The sequence below is a fragment of the Rhamphochromis sp. 'chilingali' genome, assembly GCF_963969265.1.
Source record: "Rhamphochromis sp. 'chilingali' genome assembly, chromosome: 2".
In the NCBI taxonomy this organism is placed as follows: Eukaryota; Metazoa; Chordata; class Actinopteri; order Cichliformes; family Cichlidae; genus Rhamphochromis; species Rhamphochromis sp. 'chilingali'.
In genome coordinates this window covers 50,709,827-50,736,486 of record NC_137930.1, presented here as the reverse complement: position 1 = coordinate 50,736,486, position 26,660 = coordinate 50,709,827, and the positions used below count along the sequence as shown (strand labels likewise).

Here is a 26,660-nt window from a genome sequence, read left to right as displayed (position 1 = left end):
GCAGTACAAGGTGCTCCTGTGGAGGAATTCAGCACTTTGGACAGCACCTACCCCAGCTCTCCCCACACTGGAATTCCAACACTGCACTCTTGCAGGCTAGGTCCAAGGAATTTGTGGTGGGAAGTATGACCACATTTCTACCAAGGTACAGAAGGCAAGCTGTTCATGAGAGGAAAGCAAAATGGTGGCTTATCGAATGATGGGAAAGATTCTGAATATCTGTGGTGTTGTCAAAAATCAAATTCTCTGCGCTGTAAAATGCTGTGAGTGGAGCATTTATCTGTTTTTCTTTTTCAGGCAGCCGGGAAGCAGCTTTTACCTATGCCATCACAGCGGCTGGGGTGGCCCATGCTATCACCGCAGCATGCAGCCAAGGCAACCTCAGTCAGTGTGGATGTGACAGGGAGAAGCAGGGTTATTATAATCAGGAGGAAGGCTGGAAATGGGGAGGATGCTCGGCAGACATCAAGTACGGCATAGAGTTCTCTCGCCGCTTCGTGGATGCCCGCGAGATTAGAAAGACCCCACGTCGTCTGATGAACTTGCACAACAATGAGGCAGGCAGAAAGGTAAAGAAAGATGTCATATACTTTTCTTTTAGCCTCGAAGTCACAAAAACCCCAGAAAATGCTTAAACAAATCTTACTTAAATTAATTACTTAAATATTATGTAAACTGTGCACAATAAATGTCTATCCTCAAGAGAGCATACTTACTGTGAAGTGAATTTTTGCATTATCTTGATGACCTAACTTTTGTTTTTACCTCCAAACAAAGAAGGTTACTCATTGGATTAAGCTTGCGTTTGGTGATCACGCTGATAAATGATACCGCAACGAATAAATGGACGTCTGGAGCAACTAAATAGAGCTAGCAGCACTATGGAAGTAGTTACAAAGAACAATTGTTATTTATTCTTTAAGTCACTTGATAGCAGTTGATAGCATGGCATATCTGCCAGCCAAAGATACAAACAACTGGATGAATGGATTTAATGGCAAACATGTGTTTATCCATAGATGCAGAGATGTGTCCCAGACAAGCGGAGCTCTCCCAGATAAAGAGCTCAAAGTCGCAGACTTGTGACAAAAAGCTGCGATCAATCAACAGATCAGCAGTTTATTTCTTAGAGAACAGATAGCAGAAAGTCATGAAGAACGTTAACGACCAGGAAAAAAAAGACAGAGAGAGTGTGGGAGGTGAAAAAAAGAAAAAAGACAATACTTAGTTGAAAAATGGATCTAATTAATAACTTCAGCTGTATAATGTTCACTGGGAAAATGGAGCCTTCCCAAGTGGTTGCCAGATGGAGGACTGCCATTTATCCTTTCCAGTTCCTTTCATGGAATTATGAAGTGTAAAGTCAGGAACAGGATATTATTGCAGTTGTCTGCACAATACCAAAACATGTCACTGCCATTTGACTGCATCTATTCAGGGTGTGAAAGCAGGCCGACAATGCTAGTGTTAACACAGCAGACTGATATGGTCTACGCTGCATGCCATGGTACTGGCAGCTCTCTCGATTAGAGCTGGCACTATTGCCGCTTTGCTCTTTGTAGCTCAAAAAAATTAAATGCTATGAGGAAGTGTCAGATTCTTTTTTTGTGTGCATACTGAAGGAAAGCTAAAAGTTTAAGAACTTATAAGGACACAGAGATTTGGGCCTTCTCTGATTGTACCTCACTTTGTTTGATGATGCATGCACAGTTACTCCAAGAGTGTCAACTGCATCACATAGGTATTAAATATTTAAAAAAAAAACAACATCCAAAAGTTAAAGACAGATAGGAGTCTTATTGGAAAACCAACACTGATCCGATCAGTCCATCTGCAATTTGCCAGATGAAGGCACACACATATGCATCGCTATATATGTAAACTGGATTTTATGTAGTTACATCTGGATTTTGTTCAGATGTGAAGCCTTTAAAATGACGAGTGTAAGAGGACTTTGTTGATTGTTACTATTACTCTTATTAATGGAAAAACAAACCAAAAGAAGTCTACATGCAGATGTGTGTTTGACAAGCCATCTCAGGGCATCTCAGTGCATCTGTATGCGGTGATGTGTATCTGGTCATATTGGACTAATCAGTAATCAGAGGCTTTGATGGACACACTTTAAGTAAATGTTTCCATACATATGTCAGACTCCTTATGCCAGACATTTCTTGTGGTTTTTGTACAGTGCATTTTTGGAAATCCTCACTCTGAATTAATACTGGAGGCAGGCTTGACATCTGATCCCAGCTTTTATGTAGTCGGGAAGGCTCAGTTTTTAAAAAAAAAAATCAAATTTCCTCAAACCACATGAGTGCGTAGACAAGACAGAGAGAGCTATATAACATCACTTGTGTACATTTCATAAGTGTGTGATAGAAGTGATGACTTGTGCTGTTGGCAAGGCGTCATTCCAGGAAAAAGCTGCACAGCCACCCAGCAACAACAGAGACGCCCGCTTTGCTCAAGCAAACGAAGAGTTTTTAGAGTCATGGCAGATTTGTTAGCAGCGGGTTAATAGGACTCAACTAAACGACACCCCCGTGATTTCTCTGTCCCTTTGTCTTTTAGGAAAAAAATACTTTTTTTGTTTTTGTTTTTTGTTCTTTCTTACTCTCAAGGGACAAAGGATTGACACTTGAATACTGACAACAGCACGCAATATTTACCACATGCCGCGGGATTAGGGAGCAAAGAGAAGACTTTCTGCCCTGTGTGTACCATATGTTGGAGATAAACCAACAAATCTTAAGACCAAACCTAAGAAAGGGAGTTACACAAAATAAACTGTCATATAGTCCCGTCTTATGATTGTAATATAACATAATACATCAAAATCTTACCCATATGGGAATAATGCTGTATTTTTTTGTCATAATATTGGTTAAGAACCCACTTAAACCATGTGTGTTGTCCAGCTGTAAACGATTAATTGAGTTTGCCTGTTTGTACACTGCATGTGTAACACATTTAATTGCACAATGGATTCAAATTTTCAATGGCGATCAAAAACATATGAGATATTTTTGTTTCTGAATCAGTGATATGTTTTATGGAAACCACAGGCAAAATTACTACTATAGGATATTTCTTGTAAAAGCTAGAAAAGCGCTTTATATTGTAAGGAAAGGAGAGAAAACACCAACAATCAGATGAGCCCCTGTGAGCAAACACTCGGCAACAGTGGGAAGAAAAAACTCCCTTTTAACAGGAAGAAACACAGAGGGGCAGCCATCTGCCATGACTGGTTGAGGGTGAGGGAAGGGAGATGCGATGACATGCACAATATAAATGAGAGCAAGAGACTTATAATAACTAATGACTAAAATAAAGTATCCACATCAAAACAAAAGGTGTTCAAAGATCTATATATTGGTCGATTGGATATCAATGATTTTCTTATGGACTTCCACTCTAGTCAAACTATGCAGATGTCTTGAGCTTTGCACTCATGTGAAATAGAAATAGAAACAATAATAACAACAACAACAACAACAACAATAATAATAATAATAATAATAATAATAATAATAATAATAATAATAATTAGACGCTTTAAACATTTCTACCTTTTTCCCAGCACACTGGAAATCCATAGAGAGAAGGAAAATTGAAATCTTCATCTAGGGGTTCTATTACCTGAAAGTCCTATAACTGCTAGAGCTCTACAGCTGACCTGTTGTCTCTACCACTCCCCAGGTTTTAGAAGAAAGGATGAAGCTAGAGTGCAAGTGCCACGGCGTCTCGGGATCCTGTACCACTAAAACATGTTGGACTACTCTTCCGAAATTCCGCGAGATTGGCTACGTACTCAAGGACAAGTACAATAAAGCTGTGCACGTGGAGGTAGTCCGGGCCAGCCGACTGCGCCAGCCCACCCACCTCAAGGTAAAGCAGACTCAGGGCTACCGTAAGCCCATGGAGACAGACCTCGTATACATTGAGAGGTCGCCCAACTACTGCGAGGAGGACGCAGCCACAGGGAGCGTGGGAACCCAGGGACGCCTGTGCAACCGCACCTCACCACATACGGACGGCTGCGACCTTATGTGCTGCGGTCGGGGATACAATACACACCAGTACACAAAGGTGTGGCAGTGCAATTGTAAGTTCCAGTGGTGCTGCTTCGTCAAATGCAACACATGCAGTGAGAGGACGGAGGTGTTTACCTGCAAATAAGGACATGAAGAGCTCAGTGCCAGAAAAAGTGACGCGCAAAGGACTAGCTAAATGAGGAAGAAGCGGGAGAACGAGCAGGAAGGTGTGTCTTCGAGATTTTGAAGCGAAGAAATGGAATTTACACTATCAGCTCTTCGAGGCATCGTTTTGCACAGCAGAATCTATCTAATTGCTTTTCCGAAAGTAAATTCTAATTATCAGTAGGTAATACCCCCAAAACTTTACTGTCACATTGAGGTTGTGCTTATGTACTGATGTATCCGCAGTGAAGTTGGGACTACGTGTAAAGAATGAGACCCTCGGTGGGAACTGTGCTTTGCACTCTGGGATTTGTGATGGTTCGATTGCAATATAACCAGACTTGCATGGAGAGGAACTCACAGTAACCTGGGAGTTGATCGAAGTGACAGCCATTGTTAAGTCTTTGACGAGAAACTCTTTGTGGGTTTTGTCATTTTTTCACTAACGGGTGGGGGCATAAGTGAATCTTGACATGAATGATACCCCTAGCTTGGCTGGGGCTAATGGTGGAGGTCTGTAGAAATGAAGAACATTTTGTAAGTGTGGTGCATCACGCTGCGCCAATATCTGAGTGGAGAACTCTGTTAAAACCCTCTGCTGCCAACTGGAATATGGTGGAGTATGTTAGTTTTCCAGTCACACTGGAACTGTCTGTTCTGAACACTGAAAATAAATTGTCTATTTATGTTATAGTATCTTAAAACAAAACACTAACGGGTAGACATGTCTTTTTTTTTTGTACTAAGTGTAAAGAAAAATACTTTTTAGAAACTGACTGGAAAAAATGTGTGTCTATTAGAACATGACCCCCCCCCCCCCAAAACCCCTACAAAACCTAATCTTTTCTTTAAAAAAAAGGAAGAAGAAAAGAAAAAAAAGTCATAGCTACTGGTGTGTTGACAACAGAAGAGATCTTTACAGCATGTTTCACATGTTTCAGACACCTGGGCTCTACTATGTTGTAGTTTAGCTTGTTTGCAGTCCTTTTTCGCTCCCTGAGCAGTAACAACTATTTCAATGGTTGTGCAATTTCAAAGACAGTAGCATGAAAACACTGCAGAGATCCTTCCTAAATTCATTAAACATGAACATTAAAACTGTGCTGGATGTGGATGTGTTAAGTGCTGCACCTATATTTTCTATTTTAATCTATGAGAACTAAATGGCTCCCATTTTACTCAGTTTGATGGTTCAATGCTAAAATATCAACTGAAGTTTAACCTGCAGTTCATCTTAATTCTTTTTTTTATTGATAATTTTTTCAAATTCAACCAAAGACTAACTTGGAACTGTTGATTTTCTTTTGCTTATTCCCATTTTGGCTATAGGGGCATTTTACTTCTGGCTAAATAAGCTCTCCTCTGTAACAATAATAAAGGATATTTCCACTTTATTACAACTTGGATCTTACTTGAGGATTCATGATCACATTGTGCTCACTATGGTAATGGCTGAGAGATGATAACATGGTGGCAGAAAATAGAAATAAGCAATTGTAAAAAAAAAAAAAAAGTACTTTATTGGTAAGGGCACCCAAAGTATACTATATGGATAAAAGTATTGGGACACATTTCTTCATCTTTAATTCAGGTCTTTTCAGTCCCACTGCTACATGTGCATAAAGTCAAGCACCTAGACTTATTTCTAGTTATTCAGCCTGCCTTTAAAAGCATTTGTGAAAGAATGGGTCATCTCAGTGAAGCTCAATGAATTCAAGTCTATTACTGTAATGGGATGCCACCACTGCAAAAGTCAGTTAGTGAAATTTCTTCCTTCTTCGACAGTTCATGATGAAACTGTTTGTTTGTTTGTTTTTCAAAGAACCACAGTAACTCATCCACAAAGTGTCAGACAACGTAATTGCTGAATGTGGACGCGTACTTTGCATAAAAGCAAAAAACTCTCTGTGGACTCAATAACTGCAGAGCTCCAAAGCTCAGTGTACCGGGAGCTTAATGGCATTGCTTTCCATGGCTGAGCAGCTCCTGTAGCTATAATGTGGAGGTTTGCCCATATAGCGTATATCTTATAATATGTTGTTTCACAGAGTACACAGAAAGCTGCTTGCTGAAGTTTGTTGAAGTTCAATTATTATTATTTTTTTCAATGACAGATGTTTACAGCAGAAAGATGGGGCAGTATTTGTTTTTCTTTCCAGATAAATTCAACTTGAGACAAATTTGAGATGTTTCAGCATTCTCATACCCAACTTTTTAAGTAAAATGTCACAAATGAAACCGATAGAAAGGTGTTGCTATAAAGTACAAAGAGAATCTACATTGCACCTGAAGGTGTTAGCACATCCAAACCCCTTTAAGACCATAAATATTTGGTTTCACAACCTGTATTCAGTTTTGGCAGAAGTAGTAGCATTTCTTTAATTGATCGCTTTTAGAGATGATGACATGTTTAAATTTAGAGGATGTCAAGGTTGCTGTTTAGACCTGCTCTCAATCTTTATGCTAAGCTTTTACACCTCCCGGCTCTAGCTCCAGACTTGACGCATAGATAATGAGAGTAGAATCTGCCAGTCTTCTCTAACAATTTAACTGTTGTGAAGTAAATGAATCGGGGTTATTGTCAGGGATAGCTCAGTAATAATAATAATAATAATAATAGATTGGATTTATATAGCGCTTTTCAAGACACCCAAAACGCTTTACAATACCACTATTCATTCACTCTCGCATTCACACACTAGGTAGAGTGGTGGCCCCATGATCGGAAGGTCAAGGGTTGGAATCCACTGGACGACTACCCTGAGGTACCCCTGAGCAAGGTACCATCCCTACACAGTGCACCCAATGGCTGCCCACTGCTTCACTGAGTGAATGGGTTAAATGCAGAGAGGAATTTCCCCACGGGGATCAATAAAGTATACATACATTAAAATGTCAAATTATTCCTTTAATACATGCAGTATGAGAAAGGTAAAAAGTCGATCTATCCTAGCAGATTCTTTTAACCATTTTTTGCTTTTTGTTTGTTTGGTACATTTAATCTACAACACCACGTTAAAATCATGTGACAGTGAAAGAGCGTCTAGGCCAGTTTATCTTCATTTACATGTTAATTAATATATTTGAGATGTAGAATGACTTTTGCACATTTATGATTACACATAAAACCATGTAGCCTAGTCATTTAAAATGTAGTATTAGCTTTTCTTTTTCATTTCAGCAAAGGCGCAACTCAGATGGATTAAACAAAGCAATTACATTCATAACTGTGCACATTTACTCAATTAAATAGCTTATTATAACAAAAAGTTTCTAGCGTGTATTTTTACACTGCCATGTTTTCATTGTTCCTGAAATAGTGCCTAAAATAACTCCAGTTAGAGCCATTAAAAGAAATAGACTCAGATGCAAACACATTTCCACACATAAAAATCTGATGCGTCTTTGATTCAATGATGAATTGCATTCTGAAATATAAAAGAAAGCTGAACCCTAAACACACATTCTTCACTTTATTGCTCACTGCCTGTTGGTACAAGAGTGTTCCTGCCTGGTGTTCAGTTGCCCATATCGGTTGTTCCAACAAACATCCAAAGCTATTATTTTCATAAATTTTCTCCCTTCGAAGGAAAACACACACATTAAATTTGTTGATTGTGTGTGTGTGCGTGTGTGTGTGTGCGTGTATGTGTGTCCAGGTTTGAAGCCAAACTTTATGCCAAAGTCTGTTATTCAAACATTCCAACCACGCTTAATATAGTAACTGGCAAGTGCATTAGGAAGCATAAATCATTAAAAATCAAAAATAAATAAATCAAGCACTCTGCTGACTTTGACATTATTTTGTACACAGCACATGTTCGTAATATGCTGTGGTCTGCTGTCTTGATTGTGGCACGCATGGAACAGAAGTCAATTATCTCGCTCCAGTATGGAAAGGAGCTTCTTGTCTGTGTCAAACCGGGCAGTGATCACAACACAGAAAGAAGAGGGGAAAAATAGTAAAATCTGTACCACTAATATTTTAATTCTACACACAGTTAAAGCTCAACATTATTAAATGGAATTATTAGGGCTTTTACTTTCCCTGTTTTCTATTATGTTTCCAAGTGTGGATGATATTACTCTCAAAATCCGATGTGGCTGATAAGAAGAGTCGAACTGAGGATTTTAGCATGCAGAGTGAAAGGATAGCTGTCTCCACCCTCAAGCCTCCTCGTCCACTCTGTGTTGGCAAAAGCGTTTTGGAGTCACTAAATGGGGAGAGATCCCTCATGCAAATCACCTGATGTGAATAGGAAGTTACTCAGTGTGCCTCTTTGTTTTTGGACACACAAACAAGAGTGTAGTTCTTTTGTGAGGGTGTTTTTGAGATGGATGGGATGGCTTGATGAAAGGAGGTGCATGTGAAGCCGGAAACAGCAAGTGAAAAGGGTGGGTATTTAAGAGAGGGCCTGACTGAGAATGCATTGGAGAAATAGTGGGTACACTGTATAAGAAGGAGCAGCTGCCGGTGCAAGTTGGCGACAAACTAGAGCAAAGCTAGTAAAAAAAGAAGATATTCTGTGTATTGTATAAACGATTAAATCCAATGTTTAATTTATATTTATTATTATTAAATGTTCAAATCATTCATAACTTTACATATTTAACAAATGACCTTTCCAGACTTTTGTCGGCTTTCGTCTATTGCTATGTAATGGATATATGTATGAGACCCATGCTACTTTGTCAATTAAACGGAGGCTCGCGCTCATCCTCCTGTATGTGAAAAGCATTGTGGACGGGCAGCAGAGCAGAAGTAAGATGTGTTTTGTTAGTTGTCTGAAGCCCAGGGGACCGGAACCATATAAGCTCCCCATATTATTCCCTGGATTGAGAAAAATAAATCCATTTGTTTCCGACAAACATTTTGTCATTAAAAATATGAGATAGAAAAACAGAGTCTGCTGTGTGTGCCTTCTTCTAAATCTGCTATTGTTTGGGTGTCAGGATCATTAGTTCATTGGGATATATTCTGCAAGCTAATGCTTCTGGTCCATCTCACTTCTGGGAGCAGTGTGCCCACTTTTCCAATTCATGGAAAATTAGTTATGAGGTAACATAACTGCTGGAATGGATGAACCTTGCCTGTGTTAAGGCCAAGCATTTACCTTATGTAAATTTAACACATTATCATACTGTTCAGAGTTCACTGTATGGCGAAATGTGTCAGGGACATGAGAGCTTTGTGAGCCATGGGAAGCTTTTAATTTAGGTGAAGGAGTAACAAGACTGCCGGCTTCCATTCATGAAAGCTGAAGAGAAGAGGGAAGACAGAAAAAATCATAGTCCTATGGGGTCATTTACTTTCTTGTCCTTTGAACCAATAAAATGACTCAACACAGTCCAATTCTCAAATCCGGTGCTGCAAAGAGATTTTAGGGTGTCTAAGTAATTTAATGGATCTAAGCCAAAGGTGTACAAACCAGCTTTTAATTTAAATTTGATAGGATAGTAAAGTAAAATCCAGCCTTTGTTTCTGTTATTGTGATGTTAGAAGGGTGTTCTGAAATTTCTTTGAAATCTCTCCAGTATCCTGCCTCCTTCGCTAACTTGTAACTTTCGTAATGGACATTCAGGTTAACAGCTTGGCCCTTCACAGATACGACACGTGATGATATGTGAAGAGACAAAAAGGGGTGGCAAAAAAAAAGAAAGAAAGAAAATGACCCAAATGAAGGGATGAAATCTAAGATCAAGGAGTGAAAGATCTACTGAGCTGATTCTTGAGATTAGCCAGACACCAAGTGAGAAGGATTGTTGTCTTCCAGACACCGCACTTCAATTACAGACTTCTCCTAAGTAGAGGCAGGGGATGTTTAACAGCCCCGTGGATGACAGATTATTTTGGGGCATTCCTTTGAACCTTTTTGTTTGTTATTCTGGGATATAGTCTGGATTCTGGATGAAATCATAAAAGTGCTACTGTGCAAAGGGCATCTCTTAGCAGCCCGTGCGAACAGAACAGAAATGCAGCCAGTGCCATGATGATGCAGGTTTCAAATTAAATTTTCAACAAAGCAGAGGAGCAGACAATACAGCATAAGGCCGCCCACAGCACAGCCTGCTGTAATTAAGAACACATAGTCTTTCTTTGTCATGTGATCAGTTGGAGTGGTGTTTTTCTGTGTTCCTATAACTTTGTTTTGACTGCTTGTCTTTGTGAAAGACCATCATTTGGAGGTTTCTCATCATCTGTTTGATATTAGTGGTGAGGAACACATGGCCATTCAAAGGCAAAACCCTGTGTGACATCATAAACCGCAAGGCAAAGTGGGGATCATCAAGACCCCAGACTGAGGACTCTGAACACTACCTGACTGCCTTCATCCATCTTTATCTATATTGTTAAAAAAAAGAAAATAAAACGGACCATCGTTGGTCTCGGCTTCTGATGTGTCTTTGGGCTTTTTTGCCGAACTGTCTCTCGTCCTTTCTGCAAAGACAATGGAGAACTTTGTGCATGACGACTGAAGGAAAAAGAAGAATATGGCCAAGTCCCACAGACTTTTTTACCTATATATAAAAACAAACCAAAAGGAACATTAAAAATGTCCAGTTAAAGAACTTCAAGTACCTTTAGAGTCACAGGTATCAAAATGAGCTATATCTTAATAAGCAGACAAGACAGCCTGGGGAGTAATGACGCCCAATTTGGCATGCACACCTGTTTATATTGGACTGGGGCACTAAGCAGTGCTTGTAAAATATGTGCAAGGTTAATACTTATGTGGTGACGCCCTCGGGCCTCACAGCTACATTAAGGACAGCATCAGCAGTCTGAGATGATGGGATGGGTCTAACCCCAGGCGCTGCTGTATGTGTTCATGCGTGTGCGAAGCTCATTCGGCGGATTTATTTGTCGGGTACTTTGTGTTTCTGTCTGCATGCATGTGTGTGTGTGTGTGTGTGTGTGTGTGTGTGTGTGTGTGTGTGTGTGTGAGAAGACCGACACATCTCTATGGGAAGTGGGTTTCTATGTGGACACATTTGGTGAAGGGAGTTCGAGGACGGCCCACACGCGCTTTTGTGCTGCTCAGTGTCCAGTGGTTGGCTAGCCCACGACTTCTCCTTGAGGTTATTTTTCTCCTCATGTTTTGTTTTTCGTGAAGTGAGGTCGGGGTTCTATAAGCAGACTCCACCTGGGGGAAAAACTACAGGCCACTTTAGGGAGATTATCTTAGCACTTCAACCCCCCCCCCCCGGCATCTGTCAAGCAAAGCAGAGAGACAAGCGTCCTGAAGGAAGCGAATAATGAATTTCACAACAAAAACTGTAACTTGGTAATTCATTTTCCAGGCCTTAAGCACATGTTATTTCCTAGGACAAAAGCTGACTCATTATTTAGCAATTCATTTTTTTTTTTTATAAACCATGATTTATTTTTTATAAAATGGAATTTGGCATATCCCAGCATGCAAATAATAAACCGAACTGACTGAAATTACAGCAAACTAGCTCAGTCCAAACCATAGAAAACCAGAAAGGCTTCAAGTGCTGGACTTCATGATCTGTTCTGATAAAACAACATCAATGCACTATGCAGCTGAAACCACAGAACTTGACACTCCACAGCTGTGATTTGTAATTTTATTTTATTATTATTATTTTTTTAGTTCTTTGTTAACTTATACAGCATCGAGTATTCTCATCGAGTGTTCTCAGCAACTACACCCAAAAAATCCACAGTTATTTGTGCACCTTGTGCCTACTGTAAACTGTCACATTGCTGCATCTGCAACAAGGTTTTAGCTCTTTCCTCCACTAAACAGCAACACTTTTGAGTCAGTTTCAGAGGATAATTCGGGAGTAGCCAACCCCACTAGACAGCCAGGGCCAGTGGAATTCAGTGCCAGTGTATCATCCTTCCCCGTCTAGCCTGTGGAAAGAGCAGTGGTGGTGGTGAGGAGGTTCCATGATGTGGGTCACATACATGGAAAATTCTGCTGAATCCATTGCTTTTCCATGGGGATGGAAGGTCACCGGAACAACACACAAACGGCTCCAGCTCAACCTGTAGCTAAGCGTGCTGCATGAAACACTGGGCCCTGTTGTTCAAACAAATTATCTCGTGACATTATGACATTTAATGGCTTTCTCAGCTGTGTTAAACCCAGCGAGTAGCGGAGGTTTAAGCAGAGGTTTAAGCATTTCTGGCAGACAACGAGGAGCAGCATGTAGAGAAAGTTTGCTTAACGCCAGTGAACTTGTCCATCTCCTGCTCAGAGTCGATGGCTAACTCAGTCTGTCAGCAAAGTGCACCACAGAGAAAGTAACATTAGAGAAACTGGTTGCCCAGCACTTGTATATTTCTATCTCCATCTGTGTCAAGGGCTGGAAGTGGGCTAGTGTACATGCCTTTGAATATGTAGGGCATTGGACACCAACTTCATGTGGTTTGGGAGAAGTTAAAGGCTGGTTGGGGCTTTAATCCAGCAACCCTCCTCCCAGTTTTCCCCTCTTTTTCTTGTCTCTGTGGGTCTCAACCCCCACCCCCTCATCCCCACCTCACCCTCACCACTGACTCCCCTTTACCACACAGACCCATAAGCACCCCAGGTCCCAAAGACCGTCATCTCCTCGCCACCACCCCTATCGCTGCATCCACACCAACTGGGCCTTGCCTCAGCCGTGGCCTCCTAATGGCTGATGGATGTGCAGAGGTCAGAGTGATGATCTAGACAAGTCCTCTGGTCCATCATTGAGTCTTTGATCAACATACTTAACCCTTTCTTCCTAAGAAGCCATCCCCCTACCCTCAGTGGATGAGAATGTGGGGAGATTGAGTTACACCGTGCTGGGTAGTGGGCAGGCTGACATCCCTTTGGTAACACATGTCTTTGTTTAAGGCAAGGCTCTGGCACTGACAGTCTTCTTCTAAATCCCCGTGCTTCTATAACGCTCCACCAAAGTTACCAGGGAGAAAGTCTGAAAGAGAGTTCATAAGAAAAATCGGCAGTTTTTTACTGAGTCAACCACACTGGTAAACCAGTCGACAGCAATTTTGATTTTCTTGGAAACCAGCTTGAATGAGAAGATTAACAGAAGATTAATAAAACGTTTATTTAGCCTGGCAATGCTCTATTCTAATATTCAAACTAACTTCTGTTATTTGGAATGAACCTTTAGAGTTTCTTTATATTTTAAAAGGCTTTACTACTGCTGCGGATATCTCTGTTTGTTTGAATGCTGCTCGGTGTATTGGAGAATACACTTTAAATGTGTTCCATAAGTCGGTTTTTGTGTAGCAGGTGTCAACTTGTTGAGCAGAACCACACAGCCATCAAAACAACAGTGTGTTTGTTAAACTTCTTTTTGTGATACCACAAAGTAATTGAATTTAACGAGGCCTCTTAGAAACCGAGTACAGATTTTGCTTAAAGCCAGAACTTGGTGATTATATGGTCGTTATTTACAGAAAATCTGAACAATATTTATTTCCATGCGAGTCTATATATGATACTTGTTTTGTAATCCATCTTCTGTGACACTTTAATATGGCTGTGAAGTGCCATATGCGTTATAAATCTAATTAGAGGATAAAGAAATGAGATGGCTCATTGAATTATCATTTCAGATATTCTGCTTTGAGTTCTGTAAACACAACAAATCAAATTTATGTCTGTACATAATAATCCCACACATTTTGTTGAAAGCTGCGAAAGATTAGGAAAATATTTATTGGACTTTGAATTCCCTCCTTGATGATTTTAATTAGTCTCTGACCACATACAGACTGAAACTGCGGTTTGAAAGAATAGTTGCTCAGTATGTTCATCTTAGGATCACCTTACCAGATTTCGGATATGTTCTATCAATTAGCAGACTTGGACAGAAGGCAGAGGAAAAATTAATATGGTTCTAATTTTAAGTGTCATGGTTTCTGCATTTAGACCTGCATATCATCCTTCCAAAGAAAACTTCTACCCTGATATTTTTCTGTTTTATTGAGCTGAATTGCAGTAAAATGTGATCCGCAAATACATAAACGCATTAGACCTCATTGGGAAGTGCTATTAGGTCTTGGAGCAGCAGTAAAATCCATTTTAAATCCCTGCCAGTTCTCTGGCCTGCAACCTGCAGTTACACCTCTCATCACTCGGACCATTAAAGAATATGACCTGCTTTACATGCAGCTGAAGTGATGGGGTGCACAGACACCAAACGTGCTCCTGTCCTCTCATGTCCATAATGTCTGCTTGGCCTTCAGTGGACTTTTCCCAAGCGCACAGGTTGTCGAGCCAACGGCAGCTGTCAGATGGTGGTTGTTGGCAGGGTGTGGTGCCTGACTAGCAGGTCTGACCAGACACTTGTGCTGCTGCGCTGAGCCATTAGCAGAAAGTTGACCCCAAAGCCTTCCCTCAGACTACTGGTTGACGTACTGTGGTTGTCGGGGTCCATGATAGCATTGGTGAATCACAGCCGAGTGGATGACCCGACCTTCCAGTGGTCACGTCAGGATTGGCTAATTCTGACAGAAGATGTCTGGGCTTCCTTTACATGTGTGTTTATCTTTTGAATTTTTTTTTTCTATTAATCTTCTATGCACAGCCTGAGTAACTTCACAGCTAAACAAACAGTGATTTGTGACCCACAGTAATCCTGTTCTTGAGTCATATCCCTTCTTTTCTCTTTCCTTAAATATACTACTCGAAGTTCCCTCCGTAAGATCTTCAGATTTGGCAAAAGAGTAGTGAACACATCTTAAACCAGAGTTGGCTTAAGTGGTGACTGTCACTATGGCAACGTCCTCATGTTTTCAGTTTGAAACTGACATCTCAGTAGGTCCTGTTGTGTCCTGATATGTGGGGTTAGAAGCTGTTCTACATGTATGAGGTGAGTTATTAGGAAGTTTGATAATTACAGGGGGTGAATAAGGTATGCAGTAAATCTTGCAGATTAGAGGCTGGATGTAGCAAACTATCTGTAAACTTAAACACACTGTCACGGGGACTTTACAGGCCCCATGATGGCAGAATTGGACAACCACAATGCCAAGACATGGCATGAAAGAATTACTTATCAAAGTCATGAAAATGAAGCCGATGAATGCAGGTTTATGAAATACTAAGGGATCAGCCAAATGCAACGAAAGAACCACTGTGCCTCATTCCATGCTTTCCATGTTGCATTGAAATCTTTCCACATGTTATGTGACCTCAGATCAATTAATTTTTTATTAAAAAGTGCTGACATAGTGGCAGAGGACTCAGGCTTAACACAAGCTTAACCCAAAGATGGTTAAAGTTTACAACTTTAGTTATCTAAATATGTGGTGGTGGTGGTGGTGGTGGTGGTGGTGGTGGTGGTGGGGGGGGGGGGTATTTTCTCTTCGCAGCTATGATTTTACATATCATGGAAATATTTTTAACAAAATGGCAATACAGTAAAACAAGTATATCATAAACACAATAAATGCATGTGTGTCTGTGTGTATTCGTTGAAGGATGGGAGCAGGGTATGGGTATTTTTTGGGTCTGATTCTATGGCATATGAGGCACAATTTTTTCCTGGCTAGTGAGACTGTGCAGCCCACTCTCATGGCTCTTAGAAATTAATGTATTGCAGTTGGAGTTATTTTTGTGCCAGCACCATGCATCCTCTCTTGGGACATGAAAGGCAAAGTGGAAGAAAAGCTGACATTTACATTTCTGAATACCTTGAGTTATATGAAATAACTACATTCATATCAATGTCTCAAAAGGAAAGCCCTGTCATGGGAACAGATTTCCATCTAAAGTTCCAGTCACACAGACTGGTTGTTAACCTCCTGACAGCCACCCTCCCCCAGGGAAAAATCTGTACTCCAACATCAACCATCTAGCTAATGAAAATTCAGTCGTATGTAGCACTTGCTGGCTCTCCCGGGCATTTGGGATTTCCAGTGTGTCGCCGACTGCTCTATCGGACTATGTGTTGCTTGTTGTAGACTTTTAGGTTTAGGTTTGCTAAGAGTTCTTCACAGTAGTACTGAACGAAAGTGTCCTAGCTTAGGTAAATTAGATATAGAGCTAAGGTCCTATTAAAGTTTTTAAAACATGTTTTGGTCTTATTTCTACCACTTTCTAAAATCAATTCATCCTTCCTAATCTTACAGGTATATATATTGTTCTGCAACGTGAGTTGTCAATAATCAGTTAATTATTTTCTCTGTGAGTGTTGTTAATAATTATTCACTGATATTTAAGGTTGTGACTTATTCCATGTCCAGCATTTTCATGACTACCCACTTGAATATGTCAAAAAAGGTTAGTGGCAAGCTTTAGCGACAACACAATCAGATTGACGTCTTGCTGCCAACTCAACTACTCTTAAGATAAGATGGGAGTAGACCATATTAAAACAAAGGCAAAATCCATAAAACAGTACACAAACATATGAGTTAGTGTTGGTGACTACATATTAATGAAGACATGAGAGCGGTGGCCTTCTTTTCTAACTCAATTATAGTGCCAACAGAGTTACTGATTACAGATTATACTGAACTTGCAGTGAACTTGTACAGCAAACACAGTGACATAAGGTATTTTAACTGTTTATTGTTGATTAAAGTCTAATATCTGTTCAAGGTGTTGCTGCATTTAAAGACATTAAAGACATTTATCATTAAGTAGAGTGTTATTACTGAAATTATGAGCAAAGATCTAGAATTATTTAAATCAGAACTGTCACTTGAGCTGTTTTACATGCACATATTTATGCATAATGCAAACACAGAATATGAGCATAATGGGCGATCGTGGCTCAAGAGTTGGGAGTTTGCCTTGTAATCGGAAGGTTGCCGGTTCGAGCCCCGGCTTGGACAGTCTCGGTCGTTGGGTCCTTGGGCAAGACACTTCACCCGTTGCCTACTGGTGTTGGTCAGAGGGTCCGGTGGCGCCAGTGTCCGGCAGTCACACATCTGTCAGTGCGCCCCAGGGTGGCTGTGGCTACAATGCAGCTTGCCATCACCAGTGTGTGAATGTGTGTGTGAATGGGTGGATGACTGGATATGTAAAGCGCTTTGGGGTCCTTAGGGACTAGTAAAGTGCTATATAAATACAGGCCATTTACCATAAAGTAACACAAGGTAATAAAAATATCTGTGTAACATCAAGCAAGACATATTATAGATGATAAAAAAGTGATAATACTGGATGAGAGCAGAAAAAGAGAGAGTGAGTAAGAGTAGGGCAGAAGCAGGCCGGTCTAAAGGGTTGGTACATTTATAAGCAGTGACCGTGAGAGACTCCTTTCTGGCCTATGGTTGCCTCTTTCACAGGTTCCTCCTCCCCTGCACTGAAAAGTTGTTACAGGGTGGCGCTGGGTCTTATTTGGATTCATTTACAGCCCCCTGCCTGAAGAGCTTGGTTTTGTCAGGGCTGTTGCGGTAGCTTGCTCACTCTTTGGTTTAAAATATGTTGCATGTCAGTTATTTGATGGTTTGGCTGTTGACAAGTGTTGGTTAAACTCATTTGGCTGCTCAGAGAAAAAAAAAAGGCCTCCAATAAGACTGAACACTTGAATACATTTTTCAAATGTGACATATTTTTTCAGCTCTGCCGTTTCAACATTGCATGAATGGTTTCCTTTAACCATAATATAATGTTGTTGGCACAAAATGTCCGAAAGAAATATTTCCTAATTATGACTGGGGAACATAATCTGTGATCAGATATCAAATGAAACCAACGTGGCATGTTTTCGTGTGGAGAGCAAAACTCCACTCTACAATTTTGGCGAAGCAATGAGATGTCTGAGATGCTCACTGACACTTTGCTCTGACTCAAAAAGACTAGGAATCATCTGCCACAGCAGCTCTGACATTTTCCCTAGCTTTCGATAAACAGGTGCACCACCGCGAATCTCGTGGAAAGAGTTTAGAACTAACCCTCCATCACTCCCAACCCACATAAAGACCTTGTGGATTGCACAGGAGGACAGTGGTAGATATATCACGTGGAAAAGTGATACGGCATACTACTATGGTTCTGTGCCAAAGGAGCTAGGAGAGCCATGTGCGGTCAGAGTGGCGAGGGGAGGCCTCACAGTGTTGGCAGGCACGTGCGCTATACTGCACCAGATGCTGGTTTATGATCACTTGTGTTAGGTAATTGCAGATTTGAGTGTTTACCTGCTTGCATTTAAACCATACTGACACTTGTGTATCATTGTGTACTGTGTAACAGTGACACTTTGGTGTGATTTGATATCAGTGCAACTTTGATCTGTTTAAATTTATAATAAAAATATATCACAAGTTGAATCCGTCATTACAAAGAAAAACACTTATTAGCTAACGAAGTGCTTTTGGACTGAATAAATATTACTAATGTCTTAGCTGGACTATTCATTTGAAGATTTTCCAGTTGCCATATATTTTATATTTGGACATTCCTAAGGAATGCTTTTAGTGGTTGATATATAATTAGTTGCTGTATAAACCTGTTTTAATAGATGTTTTACAGACCCCTTTCCACAGGCAAAAAAGGTAAAAATAAAATAAACATTCAAAGAAGCATTAATCTATCATTTGACAGATTATCACTAGTTAGTGATAATTAGTTAGTTTTTAAATTCAATAGGTTATACTGATTTTCAATTTAAAGATATCAGTTCAGTTCAGTTTGCTCCACTGCGACCCAGATAAAGAGAATCGGAAGAGAATGGATGGACAATAGATAGATAGATTCAAAACATCAATAGATGATATGATCTGACCGTGCCACCACAAAGCTAACAATGTGACAATAAATGACATTGTTTAAAAGACCATTCATATTTTAACCATTAAAATATGTAATGCCAAAATCAAAGTTGTGCCAGTGTAACCTGTCCATCTTGTGGCCATCCTACAAAAACGTCTGCCAAACACGATTCTTTGACTTTCTAGCAAAAGGGAAAGTTGTTTCCCAGAACTTTTGGATATTATCTCTTTGTTAGTTACACATTACAGAGAATTGTACAGGTAAGTTCTGGTTGTTTGTTTTTGGCCATTACCAGGGAAGGTTTATAATAAATCATGACAAAGTTGTTCATTGATTACGTTTATCCTATGAAGAATAAAATCTATTTTGACTGGAATGGTCTCTTCTGGAAGGACAATCCTACTATCCACGGGGCACAAGGAGTCATGAAGTAGTTTTATATATGCAAAAGTGATGTGAATTGTGCTATGGCCCTTAAAGTCCCCAGATCTCAACCCAGCTGAACATCTATCTGAGTTTTTTCTTATATTTTAATTTAGACAGCACTTTTTGCCACCCTTTTGAAAACATCAAATTAGGAAATAGACTATAGTCAATGCCTGATACTGCCTGTGTCAAGGTACACTGAAACAGAAGGAATATGGTGGTTCGACCTCTTACAATACCAACCAACCCCTGAAGATATTATTTGTCTCTAGATGCACTTGTGTCACAATTAAACCAGACAACAACAAACTATAGATCTCAGTAACAAGCACAATTCATACAACTTTGACTGTGACTATGAAGACTTAGAGTCTACCAGGTTACTGAAGGTCTTTAGAGCTTGAAAAGAAAACAACTGGACTTTAGGTTTGGGGAAATATTTCACCTCTCATTGAAGAGGTTTTTTGACTTCTAAAACAACTGATGAAGAGTCCCAGGTAATAAATTTAACTTAATTACTTAAAAACTCTCTGCCCACGTAATCAAGGTGCAGAGTCCTAGGTAATCTAGTTTAACTGGGACTCCCAGTTCTAAAACAACTGAGGGAAACAATAAAACCATTCTACAAATTCAGGGTAAGGGTCCAGGGCTTCTCATCTAAAGCTAGACTTGATCACCTTGGACTCTTGATAAGTTGTTTTAGAGCTAAACCAGCATTTTAGGCAAAACATCTTCACAAACCTAAAGAAGATCAGTTGCCTTCTCTTCAAGCACTCAAAAACACAATCACTACCACGGGGATAACGTATACGTTAAGTAGTCTATGACAGTTGGAAAAAAATACCAAATGTGGAGTCATGGTCGTAGCATTTCCCTGCCTTAAGTGCCCATTGCAGTCATTAGTCCTGGGTCACAACAGCTATTCAAGTCAGCAATCACCATGGTCCAGTTGTTAATGATTGTGTTCCCCATGCTGACACTAAGTGTTGAGTCAGGTCAAATGGACATTCAGAGGAATTCCATCTTGGAAATTCCAACGCTCCTGTTCCCTCAGGTTCACATCATGGAGAGTGCAAGGGAAAAAAGCTGGAACAATGCGATCTGGAATCTGGGAGGGAGTTTGTCACTGCTTTTTCACAGCTCCTGAGATATGAGTTAAACATGCGGAATGTTAATCTGTCAATGTGTGGTCATGGTGCGTTTTTGTAAGTGATTGTGATTTGAATCACGAGGCCCTGTGGCTGTGGCCGGGCCCTCTCTGCCTATCAGGAGCGATTAGAGGTAACTCTTTCTGACACCCTGATGGCCATGAGAGACATCCCTTGCCCGCCAACAAAGCCGCATGTCACACACGGCCATCTTGTTTTCTCCCAACAGGCCTCTGGAATGTAGTTCATCCCCTTGGTCTCCTCAATAAGACCATTCTACAAATTCAGGGTGAGGGTCTATTGAATCTTAACCCTCCAGGCCGATGGATGCAAAGTAGCGCTCAGCATGTGAAACTATGTAGAACGAATGCATTTTAGCACCCTTTATTTGGCCTTCAATAGACTGTCTTCATTGACGTGGGCACTCTAAAGCCCGTCTCAGTAAACGTGTCTCCAAAATGAAAAGGTGAAACAGCAGGGAAGACATATGTGATCATCAGCTGAAGCTCCAGAAATCTGAACAATACAACTGGAAGCACAGGACTGTTTAAAGACGGACAAAAACATCGTACAAAACTGTTTGAATGAAACGTATCTGAGATCCCAAAGCCAGAGTGTACCAGTCATAACCTTCTCTGGTAGCTCATTTGAAGTAAGTGAAAAATGCATTTTTTAATCCCAGTATGCAGGGATAAATCCATGCCATGTTGGAAAAACATTTGCACCACAGCTCTGGTTTGTGGCTGGCTATTGTACGGGGAGTGGTATTTCACTTATGAAGTGATTCCGTTACAGCTGTCCCCTCAACCATCCCCCCTTCTGCATGCACTCACTTACTCCCATTCAACCACACACACACACACACACACACACACACACACACACACACACACACACACACACACACACACACACACACACACACACACACAGAGGCAGAACTATTTAAACACAGTTCTCCATAAAGAACTTTGGGAAGGTTTCTTTTGAATTATAAAAGGTTACAGATTGTAGGCTAAAATGTGAGAAGAAATGTAACAATTTCAAGCTCTAACCAAACTAATTCCAATAGTAACATTTCAATTTTTTTGGATTACTTTTCTTACCAGTATTTTAAATTGGTCAATAACACAGAAATGTCCCGTGAAGGCTGTAGATGTTTCGTATGAAGCCTTCAGGTGTTGACAGCATTTTCACCATAAACAATTTTTACACTGCAAGTAATGCTAGAGTCTGTCATTTTTCACCCCTCATTTTAGAAGGAAAATGTTATTTAATTTCCAGCAATAAAACGGACTTCTTGTCCAATGAAATGGCCACCCATCTACATCCAGTCACAGACATGGCAAAATGGTTTTATTTAGAGCAGTGTGCATTGATTTAATATGCAGTTGCAGAATGGCTGCCAGTGAAGTCCTGGCTGACTGTTGTGGCCTTTGCCATCTTGGTGTTCATGTAAAGGTTAAATTAACAGACAACACTGCACGTTCATTCAGTAGCAACGTCATGCTTTTGTTAAACCCGCCATAATGTCCTACAGCACACCCTGCTTTATCATCTATTTAACTCTAACTATACACTCTGTGGATCACAGGGTTGTTTTCCCATAGACTCCTATATCGTACATCTTATTTCTGAAACCATGGGAGATCCCTGCTTTTGGCCATTAGGATGAATACAAGTATCACACAATCACTGTTGATTTCAGGAAACAACAACATAGTCCAGATTCTCAACACACAAGAAAAGGTTATTTTAGACGCAACATATGCCAAGATGCGCATCTGCAGTGAGATCCAGCAAAACTGCCACGTAAAACACAATCTAGTCCGGCTTCCTAGATCCTGTGGAATGACATATTTTAACTAATATCAGCTGAATAATATATTTCACTTAGCTGGGTTCACTTAGCTGGCTATGTGGGAGGAAACTAATCTTGAAAAGATTATTATATTTACTTTTTTTGGCAAAGCTTTGAAATGGTATGGGAGGTAGTTGTGGCTTCTGTGGTCAGATGTTTATTGTTTATGCTTTGTATTTATCCCTAATTAATGCTGTGTTGATGAGCCCTGTCACAGACACCAGTGAACAACAGCATGGTCTCACGCAATGTGCGGATGATTTACTCCCCACATACAAGGCCTTGGAGGGCAGCAAAACGCTGCCTCCAGCTTGTCTCTTTGAGTCAGAGCAGGAAGACAGATGCTCTAGAAAAACGCACAGAAAAAACGAAGACTTCCCGCAACTTCTCAACTGCTCATCTCTTTTTTGGAAGCTCTACTTGTTTTCAGCATGTGCATCAGAGCAACCAGCAGTTCAAAGACTTGTTATTCAGAATCACAAATTGTTGCACGTTTTCCACATATGAAGGTTTGGGACGCACATGGAGACCAGTAACAGAGGTCACTGCAAGGTCTTTATGACCCCTTTCCATGTGGCTACTCCATCCAACAAATCTCTGTCATTATATTATTGTGTTCAAATGATTTGCTCACTGACAAATGATGTGAGACTAATTTAAAAATAATGTGACTTGTCTTTCCTAAGAAATGGAACTGCTATCCAGTTGAAAATATGCTGTGTGAAACTAAAAGTGACTGACACTGATATTTATTATGTATCACAGCCTCCCTTATTTATCATAACTAACTTTTTTTGAAGTACAATGCACAGAAACTGTAACTTTCGGTTCAGTGCTCTAAACCAGGTGCATCATAGTAGTTTTAGTTCATAAGCCACATAAATCCCACCGCATCATGTTGTGGGGCAACATCAAATTGGGATGTTTTACTGTCCTGCTCTAAACTCTTGATGCATCCTTAAGCAAATGGTGGTGTCAGAAATAGAATATGGTCAAGAATTAACTAAAGATGTGAATTCATTTCCACAACCTAGCCACAGGATTCCACGAGTCAGTGTACGACTAGTGCCCGTCCCAAGTGGATAAATGGGGAGGGTTGTGTCAAGAAGAACATCTGGCATAAAATCTTAGTCAAATTCAGCATCTGGATCCTAAAAAAACTGAGATTTCCACATTGGATTGGTTGGGATAACAAAAAGCACCCCCAGTGCTGATGGCCAACAGGATGCCAGAGGAACTCTTACTGATGGCTAAAGACAAGGGAAAAGGCATGTTAGGAGGCAGCACAAGAGAAGAAAAGGCCAGAGTGTGGAGGTGAAGGTAGGAACTTTAGATACGCCTGCCAGAAGAAGGTGGCACTAACAAAAAGACAGGAGGATGAGCTGGAGGTGGCAGAGCTGAAGATGTTGTGAGATGTTAAGTGACCAGAAAGGACAGGATCAGAAATGAGTAAAGCATGGGGACAGTTAAGATTCAGTGATTTGGGGACAAAGTTCAAGAGAGAACTTTGTCTCAAGGCTGAGATGAATGGACATGTGTAGAGGAGTGGGTATATTGGACAAAGGATGTTTAATTTGGAGCTGCCAGGTAGGAAGAAGATACAAAGACCGCAGAGGAGGTTCATGGATGTGTGTCAATGTGAATGTTTTTGAGTTTTGTTTAAAAAAAAAAAATCCTAAATAGCACAGTGATAAGAAAGTTTAGTTAGTGCAGACAGTTTAAAAATTATAAAAATCAACCAACACAGTGAAAAGAATGCCTTGTTTCTCTGACAGCTTTTTCATCAACATCATCCATAAATTCACACACGTGCAACAGACATAATAAGGGCTGCAGATCCTTTGGCAAATTTGACTTCACCAGTTTTAGATACCCTTTGTGTTTGATTAGAATCAGATTATGTGTCAGCATGACCAGCTTTGCATTTTGCACCACAAATGTCAGAGAGAGCAATGATTCCCATATGGAAAAGATATATATAAATCTTATAAAGTTTGTATCTGTCTTGTGTGAAACTTGTATGAAAAGCATACAAGAGTGAAAACAGAAATAAGATCCCTTGAAAAATTATATAAATTAAACTTGTATGTTTTGGATACTTACTAAAACAATATAATGAAAGTAATGAGAAAGTGGCCACTTTCATGAGTAAATCGTATAAGCCTTATATGATTCAGTATATGAAGTAGGCAGTGTTGGGAAGGTTACTTTTAAAATGTATTCCATTACAGAATATAGAATACATGCCCCAAAATGTATTCTGTAACGTATTCCGTTACGTTACTCAATGACAGTAACGTATTCGGAATACTTTGGATTACTTAATATATTATCATGCTTTTTACAACAACGTGAATGTACTATTGCTGTATGATTTATTACTATTACTGAAGGTCCGCGACTCCGAACTGTAGTAAAGGGACCTCTAACTAATACGGCGGGGTCGCTGTCGGCTCGTAGCCGAAAAATAGCTTTACTTTGTTGTGTGGGTCAACTTTTCTTGTGAGAGACAGAGAGGCGTTGAAAGGCTGCTCCAACGGAACTTATTGTTTTCGGAGGAAAACACGAACACGGTGTACAGTCGAGTCTTAATAGCTTACTTACAACTGGGCTCGTCAGGCACTCTTCTTGGCTGCAGTGGTTATTATTATATTTACATGTTTCCAGCTCCCGTTTTTCCTCGATGACAACTCGTACCTTTCCACTCCCCTTTTTCTCCCTCCTCGCTCACAGACCCATAACGTGTATGGCAGTCCATTCTCCCTGCAACACGAACTACACTGCCCATGAGGCTACATTCTTTAGAGCTATGCTTGTAGCATTCTGCCTGTTAGCTTAGCACAACAACAACAACAACAACAACGAAAAGGCGCTCTCTCACCCAGGAAACACACAGTCGCAGAGAGAGAGAGAGAGAGAGAGAGCGTCGCCCTGTAACCATGGCAACCGTAACGCTGCCGCCTGGAACAACAGAACGTAGCTGTCAAACAAAACCCAAACAGTCCTGACCCTCGACAAAATGAAACAGGAAAGTACCGCAGTGTAATCCATTTATTTCAACAAAGTAACTGTATTCTGAATACCACCTTTTTAAACGGTAACTGTAACGGAATACAGTTACTCATATTTTGTATTTTAAATACGTAACAGCGGTACATGTATTCCGTTACTCCCCAACACTGGAAGTAGGCCACATCTTATGCAAGTTTTTTATAAGTTTTTTCTATTTCTTTTCCATACGGGTTGAGTCAAGTGTAACCACACCTGACACTGCTTTTGGCTTTCCACGTGTGTGTTGTTCTTCAACACATCACAGGAGTGACATCAGATTTTCTCACTCTTATGCATATGTACTCTGATTTACTGTGAGTTGGTACTTGGTGGTTCTGATGTAATTCAGTACCCTAAAAAGTACTATGTTCGATAACCAACTCATAAAAAAAACATAATGCAACATGAAACATAAAAAGCAAAGAAATATATGTTTTGCACACCAATGCAATTAAAAAATAAAGCTGACAAAATTAATTGAGAATACATTCCTCAGCTAGAGTGACAGTCACATGTGCAAAATAGTCAGATTTCTATTAAGCAATGAATTCACATATTGCATTGTTCTAACAGTTGAATGACAGTATTAACTCTACTTATACCGAAACAATTTGAAGTTTCTGCAGTGCAGTTTAGAGAAAATGTAATCATATTTATTTTCTCTAGATTTTTTTGGAATTAGATCTGTTCTGTCCAGTTATGGTAAATATGTTAAAGACGTGTGCGGTTTGCTAAGTCAAGCATGGGAGGCTCTTTACCGGACTCGCCCTAAATATACTTTGAAGCATTTAACATGTTATGCTCCTCTACCCTATAGAGGAAAACACTGCTATACTTGATTGTTGCCTGGACTAAGGATCTCCCCAAGGGACAGAGTGGACTGCTCCCTTAACCCGTCCTATCAGCGGGGCTCCACCAACATGTATAATCCGCAATGCGAAGCTGCCTTTTACTGCATGCTGCTGTTATACCACTGAAGCCTGACAGTGCCAAGGCCTGTGGTGACTTGGGCGTTGCAGGCCTTGCAGTTTGTTTTTATCTTGTTCATGGGCACTAAAGTCATATTTCACCACCTGAGGACAGGAGTACTTGGTTCCAAGATTCATTTATCCGTGTAGCTCACTGTAATTCATGCACAGTGTGTCACAGTTATGATAAGCAGAAAACTGAATGTGCCATAAATCTACCTAATTATGCCATTTTCGATCAGTCCTATACATTAAATGAAGCCTACATCTCAACAAAGAAAGGAAATAGATGAAAGACCAAATACAAAGAACAA

General features: G+C 40.2%; 1 protein-coding gene across 2 annotated transcripts in view; it reads left to right on the top strand.

Annotated features, from left to right (window-relative positions):
* Positions 1-9,128, top strand: part of wnt7bb (wingless-type MMTV integration site family, member 7Bb) — a 31,908-nt gene extending 22,780 nt beyond the window's left edge. For both annotated transcript variants that reach the window (XM_080875109.1, XM_080875108.1), the window contains exons 3-4: positions 298-569; positions 3,703-9,128. In XM_080875109.1, the coding sequence (XP_080731235.1) occupies positions 298-569; positions 3,703-4,182 (752 nt within the window). In that variant the 3' untranslated portion in view covers positions 4,183-9,128. The remainder of the gene's footprint in view (positions 1-297; positions 570-3,702) is intronic.
* The last annotated feature ends 17,532 nt before the right edge of the window (positions 9,129-26,660 follow it).